Below are 19,124 nucleotides of genomic sequence, written 5' to 3'. Positions count from 1 at the left end.
CCTTTGTACCTTACATTGTTTCAGTGTCAGCCTAGTTGCTTTCTGTCTCCCATGAGTTGTTCTGTACAATCTGGGCCTAATTTTTTGTTTACACAAAATTAAGAAATAGAACTTAAGTTTCAGTTAATAGGGTTAGATCAGGGGTCATAATTTGGGTTGTTTTAGAGTCATATGATCAATAATGGAAAACATAGCACAAATAAATAGGATTAGGTTATAATTCTACAGAAAATGGTATAAAGTTATCCTTAGCTATGCGTAAGATTTAAGCAAGTTACTAAATTACACAGTTGTTTTGGTAAATATATAATGACATGGTTTGTTGAAAGTAGGTTGGGACAAAATGGGGGTACAAATTGGCCAAGAGGTGATAATTTTCTCCCACGTGTGAGTAAATACATAAAAAACATTTTGAAATATTAATTTCCCCATATTTCTTTTCATTACAATACAAATCACTATAAAAACGGTTTGATAAATGTAATTTATGGCTTATATAATGAGGATTGATTAATCAGTTTTTGCTCTATTATAGGTCATCTGTTGTGCTCTGGTTCGTTCGGTGTTGTGCACTTTGTCAATTGATGTATGGCTGGTAGTATAAAGGTGGCCCAGTTTATCATGTTGTGCTGGCCTGGTCTGTCCTCTCATCTTTCAGCCTGTCAGTTCCATAATGGGGGGTCATCCATCACATGTACAAGCAAACACAATCACACACGCACAGAGACTTACACACACAAAGTAACTCAACGCTCAGCTTTGAGGAAAACAGCTGAATACAATGAACTTAAGCAACAGCAATTACAGATGTTTAATAAGCGTTATAAGCTCGATTTATCTACAATAGAGTCACAGATGTAGGCAATAAATTTCATCACAATAAAGGATGAAAATTTTTGTTTTTAACAAGTGAGAAAAGGAGCAGTTGGAGAATAAATGTTTTCCTTCAGTGATGCTAAATCCAGCATCTCTTAAACTTTCTCCATGCTGTGTAAAATATCAGCACATTCAGAAGTAGCAGATGCGAACCAAAGTATGAGTTAACTTTTTCCCCTCGAGAGTTTCTAGTATTGAAACACCCTGAAGTTAAAAATTTAGGCCATAACAGTAAAACAAGTGCTTGATTCAATAAACCTCAGTTTGTTTTGCACATGGCTGAGAATTTGGGGTAATGGTGTGGAGAATACGCTCTCAGTAAACATGAAAATTTTATTGATCCTAAAAAAAAAAAAGAAAATAGGTCATAGGACTGCAGCAGCGTTGGGCAGGTGGAAGAACAGCAAAACGAATGTAAAAAGTAAAAAAAAAATGTATATATCACAAGGAATTAATTTAAAAAAGAACAATTTGAGATGAGACTTTTGAAATGTTTGTTTTTAGATCCATCGCACTTAATCTTGTGTTTATCATTTTCAGCTGGAACATCTTCACTAGTGGCAGTGTGTTTACACACTTTATTAAGTTAACTTGTTTGAATGGAAGCTCCTAAAGGTTGTCTGATTGTTTGTTCGACAAGCGATGAATCATAATTAGATTGATGATAAATGACTGGGCAACGTATTAACACCCGTCTGTTTCGATTTAACTTGGTTCCCATTACGACATGAATGCTGTAATGCTTCAAAATGCACATATATGTAAATAAGACATCTATTTAAACCACTTTAGATGCTTTGTCCAGATGGTAATTAAATGTAAATCAAAGAACCTTAATAAATTAGAGAAGAGATTGTAAAGCCATTTCTTTTCTGCCCTTTTCTCCATTCCATCTATATTCCTCTTGTCTTTCAAAGGGGGTTGATCCACTTTCTTTCTTCTGCTTCTCTTAAACCCTCCTTTTCTTTTTTTTCCCACCATCCCTTTGTGTTCTCTGTTAAAATCTGCTCTTTTATAATCCCGCACTTCTTTCTCCTTAAAGAATATAATTGTCCTCATCTTCTCTTCCACTCTCGTTCCATGTCTTTCCATCCCCCTGTCGCACCTTTCCTTATTTCATTTATTCTCATCACCTCTGCTCTTTAAGAAACTGAAGAGAGATCTCCTCTTTTCAGTTTCACCGGTGCCAGAAAGGTGTCGGTGGAGTTAATGAAGATTAAACAGTCCAATCCACACTTATATGTCTGCAAGTCTGTGTTAGTGTGCAGCTCATGCATGTGTGAGTCGTGTAGAAAATCCATAAAATGAATTTTGACCTTGGTTTGTCTACAGCTCTTTCAGTATCTGTATTATCTCTCTTTTTCAGGTTGATCAAACAGGGCAGGATCCTCCCAGTTGTCTTTCAGCTCATTATGGTAAGAAACAAACAGTTTAATAATGTTTGTCAATCAACTATTCTTAAATATCGCCATATGTATCATATATGATACATAAGTTTCTGTGGTCTCTATTTTTTACCCCATGATCAATACTTACCCAAACAACCTATTGTATACAATTTGAGACTTGTGTTCTGCCACCTACTGGATTAGGTGGCAACGTTTTTTTCTCTTTTCAAAACGTCGTCTCGCATGAGATTGGTCATAATCGTTTTCCAGGAAAGTCTTTGCCAATTTTAGACAACTTACAGTGAGAATAATATATACATTGTTATTCACTTTTTCAAAGTAATGTTTTAGGTTTTGAAATAATGCACAATTACTTAGAAATGTTTTTGTTATATTACAGTTAAGTCGTGTTAAAATGTGTGCATCATATTTGGTACTGCAGGTATTTAAGGTGCTTTATCACTGAACAGTAATGTCATATTTTTATAAAGTAATCAATGTCATACCAGCCACAAACTTTTGTTTACTCAATAATTAGCATTAAATGTCATTTAAAAATAAATTTTGGGTTTCTTTCACAATAGTAGTTATTCTAAAATCATAGTTACGGTGTATCGACTAGTTATGTATATTTTAGATTTTAAAAAAAGAGTAGCGGTAGAAGAAAGATAAAGGAAATACTTTGAATAGTCATCAACATGATAATGTTTTACAATTCAAGCTACATAGAGCAGTCAGGAGAAGATGATGAGGATTATGGTGAGGACTGGACTCCCCCGGCCATGCATGATGGAGGATAGTCAGATACCAACTATGATGAAGATTATGACAATCAAAGTGTAGCCCAGACTAATATGGCAATTGAGGTCCAAACAACTACCCTGGACACAGTCAGAAATGAATCAGTGAAGACCAATGTGAAAAGCAAATAATACAAATGGAGAAAATACTGTTAAGTCCCATAATTGATGTCACTGCCAGGGTTGAGGGTTGCCATAAAGCACAACTGTTACATGTCTCTCTACATATACTCAAGCACTTTGTCACTGATGAAATGCTCCAGGGAATTGCAAAACATTTTCCACTGGTTCAATGCCAATAAATGAAGAAATAGGTTCACTACCTGTCATACTAGATCACAATTAGGTTGTTTTCCTGGTTCACTCTGAAGTCCATTCACCCTCCTCCACTCTTCAATTCATTTCCATGCCTCATGAAGCAGTTTTCCATCCACTCCAAAACTCATAAAATGGTTCTCAAGCCAGCCATTGTTGAAGCACGAGTTCATGGGAGGTGTTTCTCTTCTTGATATATTATCAGCATTTTTGAATTTTGGCTTTAGATCCCAAATATGGTGCATGTACATCCAGTGGCACACTGTTACAGTAACCATCATCAATGCTTGAAACCTCTACACAAGAGATTAGCTGAAGCTATAACCTAAAATGCTTCAGTTGGCACTTCTCCTACAAGTGCAGGCAAGGTCAAAATCAAGTATGGTAGACCACTTTCCTCTCCTGAAGCGACTTCAACGGCACCCTGTAGAAGACCAAGCTGCAGTGTGCCTCTTGATGTGAGAAAGAATGGCATTGATCATTTTCCAACATGGAAAGTCCAACAGAGATGCAAGTACTGTTCTGGAAATCACTTTTCACACATCTACTATAAAAAGTTTAAAGTAAAACTTTGCTTGAATAAGGACAGAGACTCTTTTGGTGCCTACCACGATGTGAAATAAATGGCTGTAAAAATTTGTTGGTGGAAATAAAAAACTAAGAGAAAAACTTCCTAAGGTGTTCCATACTTTCTAAATATTATAGGCAACATTTGTTTTTGCATCTAAAACTCACATTGTTGTGAGGCAAAAGTTCTAAGAAAAGCCTGGCGTATCAAATGCAATACAAAAAATATATCATAAAATAAAGGACATGGCAAAAAAAAAAATGTTTTTGCTTCAAGGCTTCATGAAGATCCTAGTTCTAAAAAATTTGAATTTTCTGAGTATTTTTTGATGAGTCAGGCTTTAAAGGGTTCAGCTGAGAAAACAACAGATAAGACAAACTTGTGTGTATATGTTGCACACTCGAACAAAAGTGATGTCGAGACATGCGGTTGTTGTAAATTTCCTTTACTTTCCTTTTTTTCTCGAAACACGAACAACATCCATAATCCAACGTGCTTCACACTCAGGCTGCTATCTACTACTCGGCTTCTTCAACACCGCAAGCACTTAGGACCCAAAGCTGCCCTAAGCGCCTGTTCAAAAGTGATGCTTTTCTAAACTCCTTTCACTCTCAGCCAGAATAGTTATCAACATATATATATCACATGGACAATGAATCACAGTGCTTTTTAATAACAAAACAAAGCAAAAATATTCATAGGAACAAGAGTGGAATCATTTTAATGGAAGGGGGGGAGGGTCCTTGATCTAAAGTCCCCAGCAACTGGTCCCCCACATATATATCATATAGAAATTCACCAATCAGTCAACCAGGGATTTTAATCATTTTCCCTCTTTTTAGTTCTGATCAGTGATTGATAGGTCAAAACCTAAGTAAACATGTTGTGTTATTTGCTTAAAGCAAGCAACATGACCAACACATTGGCCAGTATTTTAATTTTCATGTAAAATTTATGCATTTTCAATATTTTTTCACCTGTTCTTACTTTGATAATATTTGTAACTTTTTCCTTTTTCAGTGAAATCAAGATTCCTCTTGTATGAACTAGAGTAGCTAGGACAGCATAAACAGCACCAACAATATGTGAGGCTGTAGCAAGGACCCTGAAACGCTTCCAGTTTCCTCGTCTTCAGACTTAACTCATTAAATGCATCTAAACTAGGAGCTCCCGCCATTTTCAGTCTATAAACGGTTCAACCAACAGCATGCACTTTGAAGCACTTTTTTGAGTTTAATGAAAAATCTGATAAAGGTTTGGGACATGTGCTTTGACACACATATGGGGATTATCCTCTTAATTTATTCATTTTCTCTTGGATCCACAACTACTAGCTTTATCAAAAAACCTGCAGGGCATTTTTTCCTCTTTAATGTGTTATAGTGCCTAAAAGAAAAATCTGAATCAGTTAAAATCGAACCTGTCGAATTAGACTTCAGTGGAAAACCGGAAAGCCTTATCAGTGCATCTCTTTATTTATTTTTTTATTCCTCTCTCAGTCTTGCTCTGCGCTTTCTCTCACTCGCTCCATCCAGCCGCTATGCAAATGAGTTGGAGTGGCGTTGACCTATTAGAGGGCTTGAGTAATTGACTGGCAGGTCAGCACGAGGGAGGAGGGATGCTTAACAGACTTGGAATATGAACTCCACTGTTCACACCCAATGCAAGACCTCATGCACAAACACACAGCACTTGTCTGTTATCACTGGAGCATAGCAGGGTTCCCAGTAAACAATTTATTTCTCCTGACCCTTTTTTGCTAAGACACATTCTAATACACCCACCCAACATAGGGCAATCTGTTTACAGCTAACCAAAATACTTGTGCTGCAAGAAACAATTTCTCCCTCCTCTCCTCACACACGCACACACACACACCCATCCACATCCATCCTAAATAATGAGCGTTCGACATGGCTGCTTTCACAACCGTGACTAGCTGATGCAGAATTTTTAAACACTCTTATCCAACAGCCTGATTAACTCGTCTCCTGATTGTTTACTGCTGTCTGAACCACTCATGTCTGGGTCCATTAGAGCTGTCTGTGTTGCTCACCTATGGATTGATTTATGTTGCCTGAAAACCTCTGATCAAGACAGAGCACACCTGTCACTCCTGATCACACTTCTCACAGAGAAACTCTCTTAATTGTATTTGTCTACATGATGAAGTAGTTCTGCTTCAAACATAAAAGGACCTCAGGATGGCGCCTAAAACGGACCTGTTAACTGTTAGCTTGCTGAGCCTTTGCTTAGATTCATTTGCTTACAATAGACTCTTGTTAGTTACATTGTTGTAGCATGAGTTTCTAGTGGGTCTTATAGGAGGATCCGAATTAAAATAACCTCTGCTTTTGCTCATTGTTATTGTTCAGTTTAGGCTTTTTTGTATTGACTATAAAGTATTTTTGTGACCTTCTTAGTTCATAAAAATCAAATAGGTTTAGCATCGTCACGGAAAGGCAGTTTGTCCAAAGTGTGAACGGATGCCGTTGTCTTCAGCCTCAGGCAACTGCACCTGATGAGTACCAGCCTGACTTAGCAGCCCGTACACAGACCACACTGATGTACGCAGACCCTGGAGGCAAAGCTGGCATATCTTTAAAAGGATCAAATGCTGAAATGGGGGCAGGAGAAAGAAGGAGAAATGGCAAAAAGCTGTAAAGTAAGGACTGCAGATCCTAATAGTAGGTGAAAGTGTTAGCTGCAAGGAGTGAAGGTAGAAGTTAAGGAGAAGGAAGCATTCAGGAGATGGCAGTAGGAGGAAGGTAAAAGCTGCAGTCTGAAACATTGTTTCTTCTTAAAATAGACAATTATCTTATATTAAATCCCTACTATTCTCCAGTACTTCTAAAAGAAATGCATAATTGAACCTTTTAGTTCTAGTTTTGCCCACCAAGGATCAGTTTGTGCAAAATATGACATCTGGTATTCTTCCCAGAGAGAACATAGCTGCTTTTCATTTCCCATGCTTCTATCAATAGAAGTGTCACAGCAGATCTGCCTGAGTGTACGAGCACACAGTCTATAATGAGAACAAAAAGATCATTAGGATGGGACTATTTTCTGGGAAGGCGCTGACAGCTGTGTCTGCATAAGGCAGCGCTTGAATTAAAGCCGAGCTCCACTGATGCTTTAGACTGTCAAGAAGCTAAAACTCAAACCTATGTCTAAAAAAGGTCATCGCAGATCACCCCAACCCATTGAGGGAAATTTGTTAATCACTTTTAAAGCAGTGTTGGGTTATGTTAGGCTCATGGCAGAAAAAAGAAATTTAAAGTGGAGATGCAAGGTTTTTGGCCGACAGCGGCAAAAACATTGTCAGATTATAGTGCATTTGATTTGATATCAAATCAAATGCAAAGTGAATCACTATCACCCTGCAGAAGGTATTTTTTCTGTGTTTTCATAAACGGTGCTTATACAGAGAAGGCATAAATAAAGTTTACCTCCTTCCTTTTTTCCATTTCTTACTTCTTTACAGTTATTGTTAGATATTTTCTGGTTAAAGGTAGGAGATGTAAAATTTTAACTTTTGGTTGATTACATGAGTAAAACTGAAAGCTGACCTTGCATCCAACTTTTTTTAAAGGCCAACAGTGTCACCAGTGGAACAGTCCAGAGCGCAGTCGTCCTGTTGTGTAATCTTAGCGGAGACACAGTGAAGAATCCCCAACAGCAACATCAGCAAGGTACAGTGAGTGTACACTCCGCACCCATTTCCTCTTCTGTTTGTGCCATTTTAATGTTTTATTTGGTCAGTGGAGGAAGCGAATTAGATAGGACAAGTTGAAAAATTGTTGTTAAAATATCAGCCTTTTGTGATGCAAAAAGTGAGACCATTTAAAAACATTGTCCACCGGCATTGTCACACATATCCTGTAAAGTTCAACTGAAAATCAAACAAATTCATTTTGAAAAAATAAATCATAAAAGCAGTAACAATAACCTGGTTGTCTAAATGTGTATATCAAGCTAACACTGATAAAGTAGCTTCATTTTAATTTCATTTTTGATGACAAAAAGAAATTAAGAGCATCTTGACTTAAATCTGCCAATTCCACCTGGCAAAACTTCTCAAAATTTTGAAGACTTTTCTTATCCACAACCCTTTTCATGGCCATTTCCACACTTCATTAATTACCTTAAATGCTGCATTTTCCTCTGGTGAAGCCGTTCTACTGTTGATGTGTGCTTGGACTTGCTGTGATACTGAAAAAATAAACTCCCTTTTCACAAATACCTGAAGGTTTCAGGTCACAACTGCCTGGTATTTAGAACTGCTCATATTTTAATCCAACAAGTAGTTAGTTTAAGCACATGCAACCAGGTTATTGTGTATTTTTACGTTCTAAATTTTTAGAGAGAATCTTTAGAGATTTTTTTTTATTTTTAAGTTGAATTGTACTGGAAAGGCATCAACTTAAAATTTGGAAGCTTAGAAATGATTCATCTAGGTGTAATTTTTTTACATCAGAAAAATGTGGCAGTTTTGTCATCCATTGTATCCACTGTGGTAAAGGTAATAAAAACCATTTTGTTACGGTCAGATACAGGTTAGTACTTTCTTTAACATTGGGTCATTCTTGCACCATCTCATACAATTGCAATTACCGGTACATGTTTAACTGTAGATTCAAAAAAATAATAAATATTTATACGCAAAGCTTGAACATGCATAGATGCATGCAAAAATCCAAACTAGGAGAAATAACAGTAAAAACAGAAGTTTACAGAATACAACTGTACTGTTCAGTGGTCATAAAATACAATTTTGTAATGCTTCCCTGGAAACTCGTGCTAATTTGTCTCCATGTCCCTTTCACTGACTCTGTGTGCATCTCTCCATCTTTTCCTCGGTGAGCTCATAGCCAGCATCTCTTCTTCTATTTCCATTGGGTCAGCAGTGCAGCAGTTCACTAGTCAGCATCATTATCATCCAATCAGCCCCCCTACCAACAGGAAACTGTCAACCCAGCACTAACACTGGCCTGGCAATTAACACCATCTCCACTTCTTTACTGCTTCTTCATTCCTCTCATGTCCTTTCTGTTTTGTTTTTGACTGTCCCGCACTTTTCCAAACTAATCAGCGCCTGTTTTTACCCCCTCACTGCCCATCCTCCCCTCCCATCATCTCATCGTCTTCTGTTTTGTCTGTTTTCAGTTTTACACATCCCTCATCACCTATTTTTGGCCCTTCTTCTCCTCTCTCCGTTGTTTTGGGAGTCGCTCACTGCAGATCGGTGTAGTGATGGGAGAGATCAGGGGAAAGGGGAGAGGAGAGGAAAGCAAAAAGGGAAGAAGCGTGAATAATTGGCTTTTTAAGGTGTGACAGAGAGAGAGAGGAGGGTAGCTGTGGTTTGCGAGTTTGTGTGTGTATGTGCTGTTAGACAATGAAATAGACAGTGAAGAAGAGCAAAACAAGGTAGTTGTTTTTTTGTGTGCTTGTGCAAACGTGTCTATGTCTATTCCTCCGTGGACGTGTGAGGCTGAGAGAAGATGTGTGTGTGTGTATGTGGAGCAGAGGATTCAGAAGAACCCAGCATCTGTGTGTGTGTGTAACAGAGAGAGAGGAGATGAGGTTTATAATTGGGCAGATTTGCCTCTGACTGAGATAATACCCCCTGGGGAATGAAGACAGAGATAGGACAGAAGAAGGGAACAAGAAAAAGAAAAAAAAAGATGGCAAAAAAGAACAGGAGGGAGGGAATATACAAGGGAGCCAAAACACCAATAGGGGAAGTAAAAATGGTTGCAGAAGGTTTGATGGGAGGAAGAATGGGATAAACAGGCCTACATTTGGGTCAGAGACACTTGGGAAGGGGATGGGATTATGGAGGAGAAAATTGGGAGGTTAAAAATGAGTGACAGGGATGAAGAGAACCAGCAGGAGAGAGATAACCTGATTCCACAGTGAAATGTGATTTCAAAATAAAGTTTGCTTTAATGTGCGTGCTCGTAGATTGCTTGGTTTTAATTTGGGCGCATGCAGCAGACTGACGGAAACTGTCTAGGCTGTAATCTGATTAAATAAAGATACGAAGCCTAGGGCTTATCCACTGAGAGGGAATATGAAACCTGTTTTGTAGGCACACTGACGAGCAGACTGACGGATTTAATAAGGAAATGGACACATTGGGAGCATCCGAAATTCAGTCTAACAGTTCAGAAGTGCTTAATGTGCCGAGATATCTTTGAGCTTGGTCCAGGGTTGAGGTTTGGACAAAACATGAGACAGCTTCATCTTTGATTATAGAAAAACACTTCACAAACTATTCCTCTGTGCTTATATGGATGGTATATAATTTTTTTCTTCTCTCTTGCATTTTATTTTATTTTTTGGCATCTTGGCAAACTGCTTCAGTGCATGTGCTGCTTAATGTCGATGCGATTTGCATCAATGAGTCATCATTCAAAATTTGTTTCAGGTCATTTCCCAAATGGTGTCTCAGCAAACTCCCACATATATGTGAAATCGATCATTTTGCTTTTTAGCATAACTTATACACCAAGATCTGTCTTCCATATTAATGTTTTCCTAATAGCAAAGCTTACAGAGATGAACTGAACTGACATTTCTTCTTAGTGGAAATCAATGGTGTGGTTGTTCACCAAGTTGAAGACACAATGACACTTTTTTTCTCTCTCTCGGTATTCAATGAAACTAAACGTGTTTTTTTTTTTTCTGTTTTAGCTCAATTAGGTTTACCAAAGTCATTAAATGTGCTAAATGCCAGAATAATCAGACATAGAAGTTTGTTTATCTGAGTCAGATTGTGCTGAGCTCAGGAGTTACCCATTTACTCCCAAGCTTTAACTAAAAATACTAAGAATTTATATATTTTATATGGAAGGGACTTTAATTAATAATTAAACATTAAACTTATTTTAATAATTAATTTATATGCGACGTGTTTTTTATTATTTTAATTACAAATACCACGAACTACGTGAAATATTTTTATTGGCCATTCGTGAGTCAGATGAGTTTTCCTCTTCTTTCCTCTGGTGCTTACAGTTGTGCTCTGAGCATTTCAGTGTGTTGTTTCCCAACAGAACTGATTTAAATGCGGTTTATAAATAGATAACTCTGCTAAGCTTTTGCTCGGCTATTTTTAACTTAGATGGTGACAAAATACTAAAATAGATCACTGCAAGGTAACTGCTTACTGTTATCATCATCATCATTTATTTATTTATTTATACATTTTTGAAACAATACCCTTTAAAATGACCAAGTGTCTTAATGAGATAAATACTAAATGTTGTATTACACACACATCGATAGAGCTAATAGGTTTTCTGCTATGACACTTCTAAATTGCTGTATATTCAGATGTTATCATGATGTGAGTTTGTTGTGCTAGACTGTACTCATGTCATAATTACAATAATGATATTAAGTACCATTTTTAGGCAGTAGCAATATTATTGTTGTTGTTGGCAAGTCTTGAGCAGAAATACCAAAACTATTTTATTGTTTTAAATTAGATATCTATTTTATTTAAAGTGCTGCTCATGCCACTACTGAAATATTCCATATTACTTTGCTTTTCATTGTTTTTGTAGTGCAGCTGATTGCCTTCAGATTAGGTACTTGCACATCCATAACATTCTGAAAAAAATTAATGAATGATAAAGACAAAACCCTAGTTATAAAATCTAAGTGAAATTCTATGGCTATTTGGTTTATTTGCTTTGTTGCTCTCCCTCCCTCATATGCCCAAACTTGGCAGCTTGCTCCATTGCAACCCCAAATCTCCCAAAAACAACTATTTGAGAGATTTTCTGTGCACTTTGTTTTTCTTTTAATCTACAGGAAAAGTATTTGACAAACCTCGTTTTCGGGCTGTCCAGTCTCTAGTTTCAAAACTTTACTCGCAGTTTTTCCCACTTCATTGGATATATTTCAAACATAGCAGCAGAGTTTTTGTATTTGATTTGAACAGCCCAGTGCCGTCCAACAAAATAATTTGGCAATTTGGCAGAGTAACAATACATCTGACTGATCTTTCTAGAGCCTGCGATGTTAGTTACACTAACCAAAATTGAGCACTCATCTGCGTTTTAACTAAAGATCTACTTGAACTAAAAAAGAAAACTGGATTTGAAAAGATGGATTTAATATATTAATATATTAATTGGTTTAAGGGCATCTGTTTGCTTTCTTTTTCCTGAGAAACAGAAAAGAAGATCCAGAAGTGTGGACTTACTACGTATATAACTGCATTCATTGGGATCCATGACTTGTGTTCAGCTTGTATTTACAGACATTTCTGTTTAGGCGTTCTCGGTTGTGGTTGCCTGCAACATCTCTGGAGGCTCATAACAGCTTGTTAAACTTACTTCAAAAGGGGAGGTACGTTCTGTCAAATATAATGAGCAATGGAAGGTGAGTCTGTGTGTGGTGAAAGTAATTAAGGTTATCTGAATCATATTATATATATTGGTCAGTCTCTGTGCCCTGAGCTATTTAAAAGGGAGAAAGAGAAGTAGATTGCGTTATTTTTTCTTAATAATCCCATTAATTAAGTTTTCTTTTAGTCATGGTTCATGTCTAAACAGTAAATGGACTGTTTTACCAGATGGTGATACCTTTTTTTTTAGTGCAACACAAAGTTGTTGGATTGAATTTATGTCTAATATTAAATTCACCCTCTTGAGGAGAATGTTGCAACTGAAAGCACATTTTCTTTTTATTCCTTGAACTTTGTTTACTCATAACCATTACAAAATGATGTGAAGGCAAAGTATAAAAACCAATCGAACCTGGCAGCTGACGTGACGATCCCAGTACACCCAAAACAGTCCGGTTCCTTTCCTCATTAGTTCAGGTAAGACTCCTCTGATGTTGTCTCTGGATCAGGAGAGGCTTGATATGCCGAATGTGACATCTGAGGCCCATGTCTGGTATTTGTCTGTCTATGGTGGCTCTTCTGGAATAGATTTCACTAAACCTGCGGTTCTCCCTGTTCCTTTTGCTATCATATTTCTTCCTTCCACTCAATTTTCAATGAGAACCGTTGTCACAGTAATCTAATTTTCTGAGACATGATGTGTAAGCTACAATTATCAAATTTATAACAAAGGCCCTGGATTATATCAATCTTACGCGTGATGATTTTCTTTATAGGAGTTTCACTTTCTGAGATGACTGGCAAAAAATATTGCACTTTTTTTTAGACAAACTAGTACATGCACATATATATACATATAAATACATATATACTGTATATAATGTGGCTATCTCAATAGCAAAATGCCATTCATTTTGACTGTAGATTTAACCTGAGTAGTAGCTTTATGTGAGTTTGAAATATTTAGAAGTTTTCTGGTCCAACAAATATGAAAGTCAGATTCAGCCCTGACTTGGAAGCATTTTGTGCTCCACAGAGCTGGTGGAGGTGTTGGTGAGCACTCTCTCGGAAGCTGCGCAGGTTTACCTTGATGGAGAAAAGCATGCTGGAAGGAAGATCAGCCTGGTTGTCCTGCAAGCTCTCTTGGAACTGCTACACAACGTCCTAAAGCAAACATCAGGTGTTGTGCGAACTGCACTGCAGGTACGACTGCTTAAATTAACAAAACCCTGTCGATCTTTACTATAGAATTATATGAAGGACACAATATATAAATATGTATATGCATATTTGGGTTTTTTTTTTCTTATGTGAGATAATTTCATGTGACTTGCTACATGTCCACTTATAGAGTGTACATTACCTTGCAAAAATATTCTCATGTTTTGTTACATTTTAACCAGAAACTTCAATGAATTTATACAATTTATATAATAGACGAGCACAAAGAAGTACAATTTTGAAGTAGATAGAAAATAATATATGGTTTTAATTTTTTCTTTCTAGTAAAATTTTTTATACCCTTTACACTAATACCCAAAAATAAAATTCAGTAGAGCAAATTTTCTTCAGATGTCAAAACAATAGTCAAGAAGTCATGCAAGCAGTTTGCCACAAACCATGTAGAGGACACACCACATACATTGAAGAAGGTGTTCTGCTCTGATGAGGCAAAAATGTTCAGTTTTGGTCATGTAAAACACTGTGTGGTGGAAAACTACACTGCTTCAGGTATATTTGTGGGAAAAAGAGTCTCTTAAAGACTTGACAGTAGTGCTGAAAATCCCTTTCCAGTGGGAAAGTGACCCTACATATTTCTGCGGTTTGTTCAATCAAAGCGTTTTTATGCACAAGAATGGCCCAGTCAAAGTCCTGAGTTGAATTGAAATGAGAAACTGTGGCAAGAAAAGAAAATTGATGTGCACAGTTGTTGTCCATCCAGTCTGATGGGGGTTGCAGAGACTTGTAAAAATTTGAAGTTTGTAGATATGAAAAGCTGAAAGGGACCTAACTGAAATGACTTGTAGGTGTAAATGCAGTGAAAAGTGGTTCTACACTGGCAGGAGTGTAGGATGAATTCAAATGGATGCGTAGACTTTTATTTTTAAAAATATTTCTGTCCACTTCACAATTAATATTAGTCTAAAATAAAAATTTGGTAACACATTTAAGTTTGTAAAAAAAAGTCAGAGCTGTGAATACTTTTGCAAGATACTTCATTTTCAACACTTTTTTTTGTTTTTTACTGGCCGGTGAAAATCTTTTTACCGATACATCTCCGGTGAGCCCACATCGGCCGACAAAAATCACAAAGTCATCTACCTCAAAATGTTGTCCTTCTATCTTTTCCCCCCAAAGGCGAGTGCATGTGTGTGTTCGAGTGTGTGTCCATTGATGTACGAGGTAGAAGCTAGCAGGTTTAAGCAACTGCAATATTGAAGTTGTAGACTCAGGAGAAAGTGCATGAGGTCCCTGGGACACGTACAGACACACACGCATACACACACACAGGCATATACTGAGGGGCCTGTCTGGCTATGTCCCTGCGGCCTCATTATCACCGCTGGCTTTGTCCTCAGCTTGCCTCACTATATAGACAGACACACGCATACACACAAACCAGCCCCCATCTCCCCATACTGTGCACCCCAGCCCAGTGCATACATATTAATGCCTGGACAAGGGGGTGGGGGGGACTAAAGTGGAAGGAGGGTAAAAGACTGGGTGAAAGAGAGGACAGAGAGGAAAGAGGGGAGAAGAGGAAGCATGGAAAGAGAGATGGAGATGGAGGGGAAAAAGGAACAAAGAGAATGTGCAGCAGGAATCGATTCCACCATAAATGCAAAGCTCATTAAAAAAGAAAAATTCTTCCTAAACCAAATTCTTTTGGGTAATAAGGTCCGATAAGGGAAGCGGACGTGACTCGGCCGCTCTTCCTAAACTGTTTCACAGTTTGTCAAGAGAGAGTATGTCAGATATTTCAGCGCAGGGGTGGGAGAAAAAAAAAACCCAGATCAGAAGTGACTTTGGTAGAGGAAGAGGATGTACGCCAGTATTAATCATCTTATTCCACTACTAATTGGCCTGAAGTTCCACTGCAGGCACAGACTGAACTAAAATAAGCCAAACTGTATTACCGGGACGCTAATGATAAAGGAAAAAAAAAACAAAACACAGAATACGAGAAGGTTAATTCTTTGTGGCACGCTAAAAATACTTGGTGTGGCAAAGAAATGTTCAGTCTATGTTGTCCTGAGCGTCTCGTTAAGGATCGGCGGCAATAACGACACGCAGGGAAACTATTTCCTATCTTAGTCTATCACATCGTCTTTCTGTCAGTCTGTCAGAATAAGTCTTGACAAGTCTCTGGATAAATCATTATTGACTGTCAAATCTCTATAAATGATTTAATGTGCGTGTGTGTGTGTGTGCGTGTGTATAGAGCCAGAGGCTATCTTGTTCAGCAGCAGAAACGGAGGCAGCAGAGAAACTGCTCATAGCCAACAGACCCTTGAGCCAACTCAGCACTCACCTCATTCACATGGTGAGACCTTACACTCGCAGCCTTTTTGTGTTTGTGCTGATACTTTTTCCAAGCGTGTTTGTGTACGTCTCTGGATTATTCTCACTGCATGGCGAAAGTTTTCACGACCGAAGAACTTTGCCAGCCACAAACTATGTTTCATTGGTGTTTTGTGTGATGGACTCGCACAAAGCAGCGCAGGATTCCAAAGTGAAATGAAAGTGATGGTTTTCAACGTTTGGAAAAATACATATATATACAGTATATACTGCATGTATATGGAAAGTGTGTTGTGCTTTTGTATTCGGCATCATGTAGTCAGTACTTTACAGGACGAATTTAACTTATAAACTCAGTATCACGTTTCTTTTTGTGCTATGTTTCCACCAGTTTGACACATCTACACTGAACATTTCCCATTATTCTTTTCAAAATAGCTCCACCTCAGATTGTCTGTGAACTTTGAAATTGGATTCTCGTTCAGTTTCTGATCTGAACTTTAACTGCACCATTCTGATATATCCATATTCTTTGATCCACCTTAGCATTGAGTCTCTGCAGCTCCTCCCAAGTTAACATGTCCCACTTTTCTTCTTCTCTGGTTAATACTCTTCTTGCACAGCCTGTTATTTTGGGTTAGCTGTGTTTTTTGCTGTTGTGAAATACTTTTTCCAGACTTGAGCAGATATGAAAAGCTTCAAATAGTTTCATAACAACCCTCTCTCCAACTTTATCCCTGACCTTTGTGTCGTGTTTCTTGGTCTTCCTGATGTTGAGAAAGCCCTTGCACACATCAACATGGAGCTTAAAGAGCTGCAGTGTAACAGCCACCCTCAAAACAAATTACATCTCCACAGTTCCCCGCGTCATCTGTGAGATGGTGCCTTGACTCCGCCTCCACAACTCTGGATGAGTAAACGCCCTATCTCTGAAGATCAATGAGAGATTGCAAAATTCAACTCACTGATGCAGGGTGCATCCTTAAAAAGTCTTATTTATATATGTAAAATGAATGCCTTAAAATGTCTTAAATTAATTGAAAAATATGTAAATCGGCCTTAAGTTATTCACAGATCTTACATTTTGCCCTGGCAGGTGTATTGATTGTTATATATGTAGTTTATTTTTCTTGTGGGTCTTTTCTGCCAGACATCTTGATTACATTCTGCGACGTGAAGCAGAGGAGGCTACCGCTAACCAGCTGTCAATAAACCCTTGCTAGCTAGCTAGCTTTTTTACGCCCATCATTGGAAAGTGTAAATTTATCGCCAGCTCATCTTTGCCACTGTCTCACTTCTCTTGCCAACCAGAACGATTCTACATGTATTCTGTGAATCAAGCTTGGCTCTTCTGTATAAAATATGCAATTTTCTTTAGTACATTTTGGCCATGATACTTGTCTTAAATTTCCTTCATGATGATTTTAAAAAGGAGGAGCCTCTTAAACATTCTTACATTCTGTCACTATTTTCTCTGCTGGCCATCAAATGTGCTGTAGATAACTCTCCCATCCCTTCATGTGGCCTCAAAATCTCAGTTCAAACTATTAACAGAGTTCAGATTAAATTTAGTATCACAAAATCTAAAATAAACTACCAAGATTCAAATTCTTTAAACGTAACCTGTTCTTATCACCTTTGACATTTATATTTAAATAGCCCTCAAAGCTGGGCAGAGTTTGGCGAAGACAGGTTGCCTCATAAGAAGAAAGAACTGTCCTCTTTACTTTTATGAAATGTAAATGGTTCAGAGAGTAACCACAAGCACTGAATACACACTTAAACAAACTTAACAAAATGAAACATTGATATGTTTCCCATCTTCTTCTAAGAGCGGTCACTGAATTAAATATTCTCTGGAATGATAGTGCAGTGGATCATGTAGCAGATGATGAAAACAAGACGAGTCAACAATGCACTGTGAAAAGTTGCCATGAAATAAACTGCCTGTGAGACAGAAGAAAGAATCCACACCAGAACGGAGGATGCTGTAAGTCATCCTGGAAAGTCGATGGCATTGTGGAGAGAGCAGCAAGAAAGGAACTTGGGGGCCAAAAAAGAGGGGCGTCTCCAGGGACACAATGAACACATTAGAGGGTTGATGGAGCAGCCAACACACTCTCGACCTCTGCTCAGCCCCTTTGCCCTTTGAAAGATTAGTGAGTGAGTGAAACGCTGTCAATAGCAATGAAATATCACTAAAACTGCCAAAACGGGTAGACACCGGTAAACCTTTTATTAATGTAGAAAGTTTAATCGTTTAATTTTGGCTGAATGTAGGTTACAAATTGATACCCTAACCATTCTTCTTCAGGGCTTTCTGGCGAGAAAGGAGAAGTCATAGTTCCAGCAGTTACGATCTTCCAAGTCCTGAAGCAGCAAAACGTCTCTATAATACCACCGCAAACCTATTTTATTTAGAGTTTCTGTATTTTTTTTTTATAATTCTCTTAATAATGCAGTGTCAATGTAAATACAGTTTGTCACACTTTCACAAAGCTCTGTAGTTGGTCTATTTAAGAGGAAAAATCTGTTTTACCTGCTCCATGCTAAACAACTTTTAGGAACCAAATTAACATAACTCCAAATTAAACTTGGAGTTAACTTGTTAACTCCAAGTTTACGCTCATAAAGTTTCTCTGCACACAACACAGTGTGTTGCAAAGATTGGTAGCTAAAAAAGTCAATAATCTTTGAAATTCCGCTAATTTTAGCATTAACATGAATTGGACTGTGGTTTGTCGTATGTTTCAATCATCTCTCCAGCTGTCCACTGAATACCAGGAAGTGTGGGAGGAATCCATTCAGTGTCTGTCCTTACTGGTACAGCTGTACGGCGGAGAGGGTCAGGACTGCTTATCGCCTTCGTGTTTACAGAGCTTCTCCCATCTCCTGCGCACTCACATGAACTCCGAGAACCCCCGAATCCAACGCACGGCTCTGAGGATCATTAAACGGCTGGTGAGTCGCTCACACAGAAGCATCTGATGCAATATATCTAAATTTGTGCTCTGGCAGGAGAGAATCTTGGGGCCATTGAGAGATAATAAAATAATAACTAGACACAGACTTGCACTCTAACTCTAACTCTCACAGACTCTTACTGGGCTCCTACTTTCCTGAATAATGTGCAGTTTCTCCAGGATGAGACTGACAGAAGGTGCAAGACGGATTGAGGGGGGAAAAAATGCTGGGTTGTTTCTTCCTGTCAGTATCTGGTCAAGAGTCTGTCCAATTTTGTGGGATAGTCAGTATGATTTGTTGCTCTGATGAAAGCCAACCTGGAAGAGAGTGCA

At 38.0% G+C, this 19,124-nt stretch overlaps 1 protein-coding gene across 4 annotated transcripts in view; it reads left to right on the top strand.

Moving 5' to 3' along the window:
- The window catches only part of ulk4 (unc-51 like kinase 4), an 87,069-nt gene that overhangs the window by 56,016 nt on the left and 11,929 nt on the right, over positions 1-19,124 (top strand). For 2 of the 4 annotated variants that reach the window (XM_028009829.1, XM_028009834.1), the window contains exons 31-35: positions 2,243-2,291; positions 7,540-7,639; positions 13,343-13,509; positions 15,749-15,850; positions 18,595-18,789. In XM_028009829.1, coding sequence (XP_027865630.1) covers positions 2,243-2,291; positions 7,540-7,639; positions 13,343-13,509; positions 15,749-15,850; positions 18,595-18,789 — 613 coding nt within the window. Of the gene's footprint in view, positions 1-2,242; positions 2,292-7,539; positions 7,640-13,342; positions 13,510-15,748; positions 15,851-18,142; positions 18,268-18,594; positions 18,790-19,124 lie in introns of those variants that run through there. The other 2 variants (XM_028009848.1, XM_028009840.1) reach the window with 2 other exon arrangements.

The sequence above is a fragment of the Xiphophorus couchianus genome, chromosome 3 (genome assembly GCF_001444195.1).
Source record: "Xiphophorus couchianus chromosome 3, X_couchianus-1.0, whole genome shotgun sequence".
In the NCBI taxonomy this organism is placed as follows: Eukaryota; Metazoa; Chordata; class Actinopteri; order Cyprinodontiformes; family Poeciliidae; genus Xiphophorus; species Xiphophorus couchianus.
This window is presented reverse-complemented; position numbering and strand designations above follow the sequence as displayed.